This window comes from Malurus melanocephalus, unplaced genomic scaffold (genome assembly GCF_030028575.1).
Source record: "Malurus melanocephalus ecotype Western Australia unplaced genomic scaffold, MMel_1.1 scaffold_78, whole genome shotgun sequence".
Classification (NCBI taxonomy): Eukaryota; Metazoa; Chordata; class Aves; order Passeriformes; family Maluridae; genus Malurus; species Malurus melanocephalus.
Window position 1 is genome coordinate 286,626 of NW_026623310.1, and position 13,286 is coordinate 299,911.

The following is a 13,286-nucleotide window of genomic DNA, read 5'->3' on the forward strand; positions in this document are numbered from 1 at the left end:
CACTGAACAGAAATAATCAAGCTTTTGCACCTACAGAGTGCATAGAAACCTATTTCATAGCAGCAGTGGGCTCAGAGCACCCATCTGTGTRGTCAGCATTGCTCCACTAAGAAGTGGTGAAACTCAAGAGAGAGTTCACTGCAGCCATTTGCTCATGGGCTAACAGAGCTGTATCTGTTCCTATAAAAAAATCAAGGAAGATTAGTCCCTCAGCTTGTTAATTCAGCCTTGAATTGCGAGTTGAATGAGATTATACACCAAATCCCAGTATCCTGTTTACAATTTTGTTATTTATGTGTTTTCTGGGAAGTAACCAAAACAAATATCCTTTCCGTAATTCCAAAAACCTCTTTAATGATTCATGCAAGGATTATATGGGCATCTCCTCTAATATTCTGAGCAACTCTAACTAATGAAAGCACATATATAGAAGTGTGGGCCCAAACACAGAAATTCAGAGTGCTTCCGAACATACTACGTAGCTGCAGAGCCTCTTTCATTGGGTGAAAGTAATGAAAGATTGCCCAACCACTCCTTGAGCTAAAAACATTTCTCTTTTAAGAACATGTAGGAACTTTCAATCAGGATTTACTTCCCCTCACCCTGCTCATGGTTTTTCTGTGGCTTCTGCATTAGTAGCACTCAGATTTTGCATCAAGTTTTTGTGGGTTTCTTTTCCATTGAAAAACCTGAAGTTCGTGAGCAATTGCAAATAGAAGAAGCAAATACTGAATACACCAGAAGGTGCATGAGCTGAGGTAGGACAAGATTTTTCTACTTTCTCYGATGTTAATAAAACCGTTGCAATGATTAAAATACAATCTACTTTTCTTTTTTATTGTTTGCAGTTAGAGTATTATTTGCCAGAAGTAATGATTGTTGACCAAACTTCTCTATGACAAAGCTGGTCTTGAGAAGTTCTTTTGGCAGAAAAAGGGTAGATTTATGTAACTAGGATTGTTTGCCAGATGGAAGATAACAATGAAGTTGTGGATCTGATTAAGTGAGCCTTGTTTTTCAACTAGATGGAAAACATGTATTTGGCTTATGGCGAACTTTAAAAATAAAAGGTGTTAAATGTCAGACTCTTGATTTTTTTCATTATTGTGCATGTAGAAAGTTTAATAATATGCCATGTTTTGATGAACTTAGTGTTAATTCTAAATATTGCATTTTTTAACATTTATTCTTGGTAATGSTGCTCCTGAAGCACTAAGTGAATATTAGAAAGAAAGCCAGTGGAAACTTTAAAAAACTCATGAGAACTCCCCTTTTTCTTGGAAGTGCAGKGGCAAATGCAAATGATCTCCTTTATGGCAGCAATATTATAATTGCTTTCTTATTTGGGTAATAAACAACAGACACAGGTTTATGGGGTTCTCTTCAAGCAAAGGGTTACTGTGATAGATGCAAATACCATCTTTTTTTTTTTTTCCTGGCATAGAAGAGTTTCCATATAGTTATCACTTAACACAGCAAAGTAGTATACTTTGATGGAACAGCCTGATTTCCCTATTTAATTTTGCATTTGCAGGACACCTTATTAAAATGAAATTGTTTTGTTATTCCTCATGTTATAGTGAATTCAGTGTTTCAGAGCAGCAGATCTCAGATCAGCAGTCTGGAAAAGGGGAGTTTCATATTTACACCTGCAGAGACAGTAGARGTTTCATATTTAGACCTTTTAGCAGCAGCACCCCTTTACCACACATGTTCAAAAGGGCTGTCCTCCTGTCCAGGCATGGCACRGAAATCCATCCCATTCTCTGCTGAGATGCCATATGACTTGAYTGACATACTGCCCTCTGTAAGAACTGGGGTAGCCCGGGGCTGCTGACTACTTTACTTGCCTCTCTGCGCATTCTCTGTCTCCATAATCTCTGTTTTTGGTGTAGAGACAAGAACTGCCCACTATGGGAATGCATCAAGGTTTTATGAAAGATATAAAATTTATTTGTTCTTCATAGCGTTCTTGATGGTGCCCCTCATTTTGCTGACAATTTTAGTGGCTTCTGCTGCTGTAGCCAATGCAGAACTGACTTCAGCAAACCGTGAGTGATGCCAATGCCAAGTGCTCTTTCCTGAATGTAACAGCCAGTTTAAAGTTCATACAATCACACATGATTTAGATTATTTTTCCCCAGCATGCATCATTAAAATATACTAATATATATTATTAGTATATTTTATATACTTACATGCCCTTTCAACAAAGGCATCTGCCAACCTGGAGAACTGTCATCTCCAGGCTTGTGATAAATATATTGAATAAATGTAGTCTGAGTGCCAAACCCTAGGGGACTTCWTTGCTGATTTACTGAGCCCCCTCTTTGTTCCTCCACTTCAGCCAGCTTTCAGCCCACAAAAGAATATGCCTCCCAGCTCTCCRCTAACTTGTGTACTTAAATCTTTGTTGCAGAACTGTGTCAAAGGCTTTGACAAATGCAAGTCTATAAAAGCACACATAACAATAGAATTGTGGAATGGTTTGTCTGAGAAAGAATCTTAGAGATCATCTGGTTCCAATCCCCCTGCCATGGGCAGGGACAGCTTCTGCTAGACCAGGTTGCTTAAAGCCCCATTCAGCTTGGCCCTGAACACTTCCAGGGATTCCATTTCCCCTTGTGCAATTGCTATATGCCTTTAGAGGGTCTCAAGCTCACTTGTAGGGCCCCTTTAGGTACTGGAAAGGTCCTRTAAGGTCTCCCTGACATCTTCTCCAGGCTGATCAGCCCCCAATCCCTCAGCCTGTCTTTCACAAGAGACATGCTCCAGCCCTTTGGTCATTTCCTTTAGTGGCCCTTCTCTGGGCCCACTCMAGCAGGTCTGTGATGTTCATGTGTCAGGATTTCAGAGATTAATGTGGGGCTCATGTGGGGTCTCAGAAGAGTGAAGCAGAGGGGAAGATCTCCTCCCTCGGCCCTATATGTACATCCATATATACCTATAAAGTGACTGCTGGGTCCCCTTCATCCATTGTCATCACAGCCCCTCACTGGCTGAGTGAAACAGGATGTCACTTTTCAGATGGCATCATAACTCTTTCTCAGCAGACTGGCATTTCAATGAGCTCAGTGCCATCATTCTTCATGACAGTCACCCCCAAAATGTCCCAGAGTTGGAAAGCAGTCCCAGTGGTCAGTATCTCCCAGGACTGATGACCAGCTCATGACCTTGAGCTGCCTTATCAAGCTTTTCTTGTAAATGAGAGCTGCTCTGATAGCACAAGAGTCCCCTGGTGCAGCGCCTGATTGCAATGGTGGGTTATATGCCTTGGCCAGCAGTCTCATGGTTGAGATCCTTTGGGATACTGATATGAGTGCCATCTGGTTGTGATTACTTGATGGCCTCTCATTTATCTGGTTGGTTTAGTACTTCCTGCTCACATCTGTCGAGTGGAGTTGGCTCCTCTGGCCTTTTTACTGCATCAGACATGAAATATCCCAACTTCTTTGGTGGGGAAGACTGAATTCCCTGAGTTTTCCTGCTGTGACCTTGTCCCTAAGAGGTCTTTTGCCACCAAGCAACCTTTCCAGTTCCAAAGTGATATTTCATCTTTCAGTAAGTTTACAAAACCTACTGTCAAYCGGAACATGCATTACCAGATGCTCTTCACTTTTTTTTCTTTAATGCTCCTAGTTTCCTCTGCACATTTGATATGTCACAATACAGACTTTCCTGGTCTCCCCATTTTGAGAAGCCTTCTGCTTTCCAAATGGAGATCTTTTCCTCAGAATAATCCTGGTAACTGTTCTACTGATAGACACTGGGCTCAATATTTCTTAAAATGTCTACTTCTTTTGGAATGTAGGCTTGTTGCATTTTCTGTTTGTGTTTCTAAAYGGCCCCTGAAATTATGTAGGCTTCTTTCTCTCAGGACTGCTGTTCTGTCCCACCATGCTGTTGCTGAGCACAGCTCTGCTGTGAGTGCCAGTACAGAACCCTCTCCACCAAAAACTGCTTGAACTGGGGCCTGTGCAGCACTAAAGATCAAATGGCACCTTGTAGAGGTAGAATGCCAAGGCAGAATGGCATCTTGGGCAGTGGATTTGTTTGCAGGACTAATTATTCTAGGAATGAGGCATGTGGATATCATATCTCATCCTGCTGCAGCGTTGCATCTTTTTAAAGATACACAAAAACCTCTTCCCATTGCTACCTGCTTTCATCTTCCTACCCTCGCTTAATGTTTTCTGGCAACTGTCACAATCACGATAAGGAGTTCGGTAGTGCATTTCTAATACTATATTTGTATTATTCGAGTATGTGGTGTCTGCCTATAAGAACCCTGTAGTGCTTTTCTGTAGCCATAGTATTTTTACACTGTTCCAAGCTGTACAGTCCCTCATACACAGTGCCACTTCTCCACCCGTGCATCCTACACTGTCATTACCATAAAGCTGGTAGCATGGCAACACAGGCTCCTATTGATTATCCTCTCTCCTGCAGGTCTCTGAGGTTCCCCCTGCACCAGGCTTTTGGCCTCATGCCAAGCCTGACAGCTCCCCTGTCTCTTTTTCAGTTTTGAGCATCAGTGCAGAATTACATGTGAGATTTAAGTTTGATCAGATATTGAAGATACCATGTGCCAGTCTATTGTTTTTGTGGGCAGTTGGATTTGCCTTCTTTAGTTACTGTAGGCGCACTGGATGCGGGTTCACTGCCCTCGCAAGGGCTGTCAGTCCAGCCCTTTGCTCTGCTATTCCCATCAGCTCCTCTGTTGCTTCTGATTAAATCCTCCTCTGTAAACCTCTCAGTCTGCAGCCCCAGCATCTGCATGGGGTAYGATGCAGTCTCTCCTTCCTCCATCTCTTACCTTTGTTCCCTCAGTTCCTCACATGCCTCAGTTTCTACTCTCGGCTGCCTAATCCCTGCACGGCAGTACAGGGTCTGACTGAGCCTCCTGGCAGAGCCCTGAACATCACTCCCTTCATCCCTGGTACCCACAGTGACTGCAGTTCCTCTCCCACACCCCTAGTGATCTGCACAGAAACCTCAGAAGGTCTGTTCCTTGGGCAGACCTGCTCCTCCCCTGCTCCTGCGAAGCCACTCTCGCCTCAAGACAGCCAGCCCTGTCCCTCTGTGTCCCCAGSCCCTTGCACCCCACAAGCACACCCTGGTGAGGTGGGCATACATGTCACATGCTGTGCAGTTCAGCACCTCTGCTGGCAGACTGCTCCCACATCCAGAGCTTAAAATATGATGGGTTTGGAGTATTTCTATKAGTTTAATATCTCCTCCAATTAGACAAATCTCCTCTTACTTTTGCTCTATCAGGCCCTCATGAGGCWTACACACCCATCCATTTGTTAAGGGTGTGAGATTCACCTTAGGCAAGTAATGTCTCTCTGGTATCACCTTGCCTTAAATTGCACTCAAACCAGGCTAAGATAAAAGGCAAAATATATATTAATAATATATATATATATGTAATTTATAATATCTATATGTAATTTGCAGTGAAAGGTAAATATTTGTTTATAAAATCCATAATAATCATCACAGAGATGAAGACAAAAACCCACCCAAGCTTTACATCTAATCTACTTATGCTGCAATTATTTCAGAAAARTCTCCCTTTTTCTTGCTCAGCTGATCTTCTCTCTCTCCTGTGAGGGAGATTGTCAGAGCCTCAGGACATGTGTCAGCTGCTTCCATTCGATAGCTTCCGTCAGTAAAACTCATATAAAAAAAATCTCCTCTTAGAGAGTTTCTGTTGGAGAAATCTTGCAGTATTACTGAATAATCCCATTTCAGTTTGACCTTTTCTCTCCTGTTTTTTTTTTTTTTTTTTTTTTCTCTCAGAATGCTGTTAGATCTTACTGCAAATCTTCCTTCTTTTGGGGGACCCAAAATAGTTTTATAGGTCCAGTCTCACATCCTTAACCCTTCCTGTTCATTTCTGACCCAGGAGACAGTCTGGACACTTTTGCTGAAAACAAAGTTTATTGCCTGTCCTTAGATAGGTCGTTCTTTCTGTGTATCTAGGAGCCATCTCCTAACCCCAGCTGGCTAATAACAGTTCTTGGAATCGAGGAGGGATAAAATTCTCCCCTTATCCTCCGTGGTTGTTTGAGGCAGTCCTGTGTGAAATATATTTTTCACTTCACCTTCCCTTCTTCATTGATCTGTGTGTCAAAGCACAGCTAAGAGGGGTTGTTTACATATGAAAATTTCATGGGTCATTGTTGGCCCTCTGCTGTGGGCAGGTACCACGGTGCTTTAAGAGCTTTCAGCTGACTTCTCTCCAGCTTCTTTCCCTTAGACAACCCATAACAGCTTGAAATTTGAGTTTGAATAACTTTAGAGAGGAGTCTAGTACTGATTTTCTTGCCAGGTTCAAGGATACTGAATTTTCTTCATTGCACATGCATTATTCTACCTTTATTCTTGGTCTTTAGCTGGAAAGAGAATTATGGAACATTTCTGCAGTGAGAGGACAAAATATCTTTACTGGTAGCTGTTGGCTAGACACCCTCATATGGGGAGCCTGAGCAAGGTGGCTCAGCCCCTGTGCTGGTAGCACTCTCTCAGGGTGCAGGGACCCAAGGGCTTTTCATYAGCTGGATCTCCATTGCCCCAGCCCCACCCTTCATCAGACAGCACTGGGTACACAAGACATCATTCAGAGTGCTGAGCAGGACTTGGAATTTGCCCATGCTCCAAGTTCCTCAACCTCGTTTGACTCCTCTATCTCACAACTTTCACACTCAGTGGTGAATGCTGCTACATGTGGCAAATCCCTTCACTCATGTTTTCTCGTGCTTTGGGGTTTCTAAAGGCAAGGACACTCAACAACAGGAAAACACAGCCAGAAGGACAGGAAGGACTCTTCCCTGTGCAGTACCTCAGGCTGCAATGTTTCCCTGCGAAATGCGGGGGGAGGATCATATTCAGTCTGGAGAAAAGCTGGTCTTTGATCCCATACAAAAAAACGTGTGTATCAGAGAGTTGTTCTTCAAAAACAACCAAAACAATTAGAAGTGCTTTGATTGCAAAAGATCTGTTTTCAGGAATAATATCTTGTCTCTCTCCTCTGTGAGGAAAGAGGATCTCATGTGAGGAGAAGATTAACTTTAGGAGCACATATTTATTCAGTCCAGGGCTGTGCTGAGACCCAGTGTCCATTAAGTGTTCCTTGGGAGCCCAGCCTGGGGTTATGCTTCACACGGTTCCCATCTCAGTGGGGCTGGATAAAAGGCGCCTGCTGGGGCACATCTGGCTGCTGTATTAAGGGACTCAGACTCTGAGATTCCCCCCTGGAGACACCCCAGGCTGCTCTGAACACAGCTCAGTCTCCCACACCATGACTTGAGTTTGCAAATTAGCCTCTGTGCACAACACACTGGGAATCCCACACTGGGCAACTGGGTGTTCGGAGAACCCAAATGTAAAGCTTTTTTCCCCAGGGAGACTCCACCTGCACAAATAAATTWATTTCAAATTGTGAAGCCAGTGAGGTTCAGAATAAGAGATAGGATGCAGTTGTGTACCATGGCCACTTTACCACTCTCACTGGGGCAAATTAAAAGCTCCTTTTCCATGCATCTTGAAATGCCATGTAGTTGTGGTTTTCAGGAAAAAATTTCCATGCCTCATCTTTAGAATATGTTGGCAGATACAAAGAGGGAATTGCTCCCACTGTCAAACAAGAAACAATACTGAAATCTTTCTTTGAAGATACTACTAGCTGCAGGACAGCTGAGATAAGACATCAAGAGTTCAGCAAAGAAATAGACAGTAATGAGAAAAAAATTTATTATTTAGAGTGTTTTAGTGGTGAGTGTTTTTGATTTGATTGAATTGTAGCCTCATAGGAGAAAAAATAGCACTCTCTGTGAACACAGCCCATTTTCTCAGAGGCCGTTTTCATTAGGGCTGCAAATGTGGGCTTCCCTGGAAGCTGTAGTGCGTAGATGACTGACTGGTGCAGCTGAGCACAAAGGAGGTTAAGAGAGTGGTACATGAAGCAAAGGCCCCACAGAAAAAGACACAGAAAGCCACCAGAAGCTAACAAGAGAGAAAAAATACAGTGCAAGGAGAAAGGAGCTTAAAAAAAAAGGAACCGTGCATAATTAGCACAGTGTTTGCACAGTGTTTAAGGTCAAAATGTCCTTAATTTATACATCCATCAAAATGTGTCCAGTATTGCTCAGGAAATAYGGCCAAAAACATACAAGAAAAATTTCCCTGGTTCCAAAAGGCAAATTCAGTTCTTTTGGCTTTCCACCCTAATTTGACATGCAGCCTTAGCAGTGGGCAGTGATTTCTTTTCTGATCAGGTTTTGACGTTTCCATGGTAGGTGACTGGGGATTCAAAACCTCCCTGCCACAAAATGGCTGACAGCAAGTTGGCTTGTTTTGCACTGCAAAGATCAGRGAATTGTCATTAAAAYACACCTRGCACTCACCTAGGCAGCACTTTTATAGGCTGAGACAACAACCAGCTGCTGTAATACTGAAACTCTTCAGAGCTTACTTGGGGATTTGTGCCTTGAGATGTGTTTTTACTGGGACATCACAAGTAATTACTTATTAACAAACCCTTACTTCCCACCATTGTCTGCATCTTGCAATTTCTGCCCTCAATGAAACAGGGCAGTTTCCAAACTCCCTGCCCAGGCTGTAACCCAGCACTCACACTACTTCTTTTCACTCTGGCAGAAAAATGGACACCCTGGCTCAGACTACGAATATTTCCAAGGTGGTGCTAGATGGCAACTTCACCAACAGCTCCTCCAACTGCAAAACTGACAGCTTCAAACAAGTGATTTATCCCATCATGTATCTCTTCATCTTCTTCCTGGGTGCTGTAGGAAACAGTCTCTCCATTTACGTTTTCTTCCAGATTTCACAAAGGACCTCGGTAACTATTTACATGCAGAACTTAGCCATTTCAGACCTCATGTTTGTGAGCACTTTGCCATTTCGGGCCACATATTTCCTCTTGGGATCCCGTTGGGTATTTGGTGATATAGTCTGCAGGATCATGACTTACAYCTTGTATGTGAACATGTACTGCAGCATTTATTTCCTCACCGTGCTCAGCGTGGTTCGTTTTGTAGCCATCGTCCATCCGTTCAAGCATGGAAAAATGACCAAAATGAAGTATGCCAGGATAATCTGTGCGGCCATTTGGATTCTCRTGCTGGCAGCTGCCAGCCCTCTCTTGGACAAGGGAGTTGCTGGCTACAGCAACCCAGTCAAATGCTTGGACCTGCACCCCTCCAGCACGCACAGGCTCCTCGTGATGAACAGCTTTGTCCTGGTCGTGGGCTTCATCCTGCCCTTCTGCACAATTGTCTGCTGCTATGTGTTTGCCATCAAGGCACTGCTCAAGTCGAGGACCCCGCAGAGCAGGAGGGCAGTCTGTCACAAGAAGGCACTGTTAACCATTGTCATCACTCTCATCCTCTCCCTCCTCTGTTTCCTGCCCTATCACATCCTGCGGACTGTCCACCTGATGTACGGTGGCTGCAGCCAGGCCAGCYTGCACAAAGCCCTGGTGGTCACTCTCTGCCTTGCTGCCATGAACAGCTGCCTGGATCCCATCCTCTATTACTTTGCAGCTGAAGATTTCAAAGTAAAAATCAGAAATATGTGCTACAAGTAGCTGGTGCAGAATTGCAGAACAATAAAAATATGGTCCTGATGGGGAATCTAGACTGGGCTCGTATTATTCAATGACAGAGGCTGTGCTGCTGGCCAGCCTGCAGCTGTGCTGCTCAAAGTCAGACATCTCTGGAGCAAAAGCTCTGGGAGAGAGCTCATTGTGATTGACCAAAACTGAGTCAGGATGATCAGAGGTCAGGTGGCTGGGTACRATCCCTGGTTGTCTTCTGTTTAGCAGTGTAGAGATACCTTTGTTGTTCACCCTCCCCAGGACAAGGGATTGAAAGGGATTTACTTCACTATTGGAGTCMTTTAATTTCATTTCACAGTACTCAGTGACTTGAAAGGAAGCTGCTCACCTGACCACTTCAGTACTTGTGCCTAAACCTCTCAACGCTCCATTTCTCTGCATGCACAGGAGATCAGACAGTGTGATTCCCTATGGATTCATAGTGCCCTGTCAGTTCCCCTTGCAAACACTGGCAAAGGGGTTGCACATTAAAGAAATGTAAAGCATCACTGATGCTTTCAGCTGAGTCTGACTTAAACAGCAGGAAGAGAGGCCAACAGGACCCACCTCTAGCTCAAGCTGCTCAGAAGTCACTAACATTTATGAATTTTCCACTCTGAGCCAGCCCCCAAGGTATTTTGCTTAACATTTCATGGGTTGTCAAGTGAGAGAATGATTTCAAGCAAGTAGCATCATCGTGGAGTGTTGTGAGTAAGATGACTGCTGGCAGTGATGGGAGGATGCGGGCGCCCGGAGCACTGGGCTGCATCCTGCAGCCYTTCATGTGGTGGCAATTCCTTCAAGGTCACTTTGTTTTCATGCCCAGTGTTGCCAGTGCTTTTCTGAAAGCTGAGGCTAAGCCATTCCATTCCCACGCAGGGATCCAAACACAAACTTTAAAAATTATTTTGGTCCTAGCAGGTATGTAGGGGGCCTTTTCCTCTGTGCAGGTACATCAGTCTGACAACAAACTGCTGCCAAAGGCATCCCCAATCCCTGATCTCCTGTCTGCTGTGAGGAGTAAACTGATCACTTTTTTCACAGGATTAACTTCCAGATAGTTTGAATTTCCTTACATCAAACATAACAAATGCAACAGGGAAGCACTAATCCAGGCACAGGAGGGAAGATGGGCAACGAAGAAGGTGGAGGAGAGTGTTTTAGAAAAACAGTGGGAAGCTACTCCTATATGTACTTTGGAAAACTTCATCAAACGGTTGTACGTATTTTAAGTCTCTGCATATTTTCTAAAATACGTTTTCTAAAAATCAGACCTAAGTGAAAACAGGCTCCAAACTCAGTTCGACCATATTTAGATTTTGGTTTTAATTACCTCATCTTTTACTAAAAACAGACAAGAAGTTTAGTCATATTTTCCAAGAAAGCAGCCAGTCTTACATGAAAACTAACAAAAATGCGAAAAGCCTTCCCTCACTGTGAAATTCAACCAAAGGAAGGCTCCTGCCTGTGAAGATACTTTCGAATGCTCTGAACTTTTTACGGAGAAAGGAATTCTTAAGCAGCATGTTATTGCTCCCAAACAAAAATAACAGCAGTAAGCTATTTTCAGCTYTGTCTGAAATATGCAGAAAATAAATCATTGCTGGTCAGGTGAAAAAGTACTTGGCAAATCACTGGGAAAGGCACATTTTTTTTCTTAGTTATCTAAGGGTTATGCTCAATCTATTTCAGTCACTTGATGCTGCCTTTGATGTAAGCACAGAGTTTTATCCTAAGTCTTCATTAAAGTTCAAGCTCCAGCTCCTTATTTCAGTGCAGCAGCATACCTGAGAGCTGACCTAATGTAGCCATGTGGACTGCTTGATCGCATGCTTGATGAAAAAAGGAATATTAGCACTGGTTTGCAGTGGGAATATGATTGAGATGGTAACATATGCAGATACAGCAGGCACATAATTGGAAAGAAAGTTCAAACTCTTCTTCCGTGCCTTTCACCTGTCAGGAGTAGACCTGAGCAGCAACAAGTGACAAGCTTGAAGCCTCTCATGAGATACCATTCATTTCAAATACTGCAAGAGAATGCAAAAAATTTGCTTCAGTCTAATCTCACCAGAGTGTTTCTGTCTGTATGTGTCCAATGCACCCAATTATCAGATAATTTTGCATCTAGAGTATATATGTACCTCACTTACGAGGTCACTGCTTTTGTATTGACCACGTTGCACTTTTGTTGGCAATTCCATTAACTGTCAGAGCTGTGTTTTAATAAACTAGGTTCACTTGTGGCTGAAGATATGTTTTTTATTGATCACAGAGCTAACAAGGGATCTCCTCTGAGGGCAGGGGGAAAGGACAAGAAACAGATATTGAGTTTCTGTAAGTCATTTCATAAGAGGGAAATGTCCTTGGAGGTGTGAGAACATCCTGCTGCCTTATTCACTTTAGCAGCAAAATAGTGGGGAAAATGAGTCAAAATTAGAGGTGCAGATAAAGTAATAGATTTTTWAAAATTGTGATTTACTTACAAAAGGATTCAAGACCATCCTTGCGAGGGATCTTCTCATGAAATTTTAACAATACTTGTATAACATGCCATGTTCCCATCCACTGCCATCTCCCCATTTAGTGCTCTTGCATGTCTCTACTTACAGAGCTGAAGATCAGGGTTCTTCACTGTGGAAGCTTCATGGTAAAACCTGTAGTTTAAAAAGCAGCACCATATTTATTCTAAAAAAATAAAGCTCCTGACAGTTAAATTGCTAGCAATGCCTTTAGGTCCCTCAAGGGACCACAGACCCCTTAAAAAGTACTTTGGTATGTGTCTTGGTTTGAAAGACAGGTGTTTGCTAAGGAAGGCAGGGACCCCCCTTGGAGTGGTGGATATGACCCCCCCCCTTCCCTCTGAATTATTATAGCTTTGAAAAAATTACAGGCTTTCAGGCAAGAATATGGGTAAAAGGGAATAACAGTTTTTACTAAAATGTATAACAAGGTGAAGCAAGTAACAATAACAATAGCAACAACCAGCCCAGTCCTAAACCCAGTGACARCCTTACAGAGACACAGCCTCCCCTTTGGCGCAGTTACAGTCCCAGTTGGCAGGGRYGCTGTTGGCTCCCAGCTGGGCAGGGCGGGTGCGACGATTCTCCAGAGGCTGCAGGGGACGCGGTGGCGTGCGTCCCGGCTGGCTCAGATCTCCCGCAGCGCCAATGATTGTCACAAAATGGCAGAGGTGGATGGAGAAAAGTTTCTCTGCAAAACTCACAGCGGAAACGCCGWTCTCGGTTCTCCTCTGGACAGCAAGAAACCCGGGACGGCAAAGAGATGAGCAGAAATCCGGCGGCTGCGAAACGGGATGGAGCAGAGCTCACCCCTGAAGCTGGAATCGCAGAGGTTCCCGGCGAGGCACAGGAGAGAAAACCACCGTGCAGCAAAAAGGAAAACCAATCAGCCGAGATGCTGGTCTCCGCAGAAAAAGGGCAGGCCAGCTCTCCCCGGAGCAGCCTCCTTCTCCCAGCGAAGCAGCGGAACAAGTGAAGTTACCCCCCCACCACCACCACACAAATGCACACACATCCAGCGCTTAGCAAGATAGTTTAGGTATCATTGTCTTCGTTAACAGCCCAGCCACTAAAAGGATGACCCAGCAATTAGTGTATCCCAGCAACAAATGGGAAAGAAAAATTCCCAAAGGAAGGGAACA

The 13,286-nt window shown here is 43.8% G+C and overlaps 1 protein-coding gene across 1 annotated transcript; it reads left to right on the plus strand.

Annotated features, from left to right (window-relative positions):
• Positions 1-335: 335 nt before the first annotated feature.
• CYSLTR2 (cysteinyl leukotriene receptor 2) lies at positions 336-11,415 on the plus strand. Its single transcript, XM_057367355.1, has 2 exons — positions 336-758; positions 8,665-11,415. The coding sequence occupies exon 2, from the start codon at positions 8,669-8,671 to the stop codon at positions 9,611-9,613; it is 945 nt and encodes a 314-aa protein (XP_057223338.1). The 5' UTR covers positions 336-758; positions 8,665-8,668; the 3' UTR covers positions 9,614-11,415.
• The last annotated feature ends 1,871 nt before the right edge of the window (positions 11,416-13,286 follow it).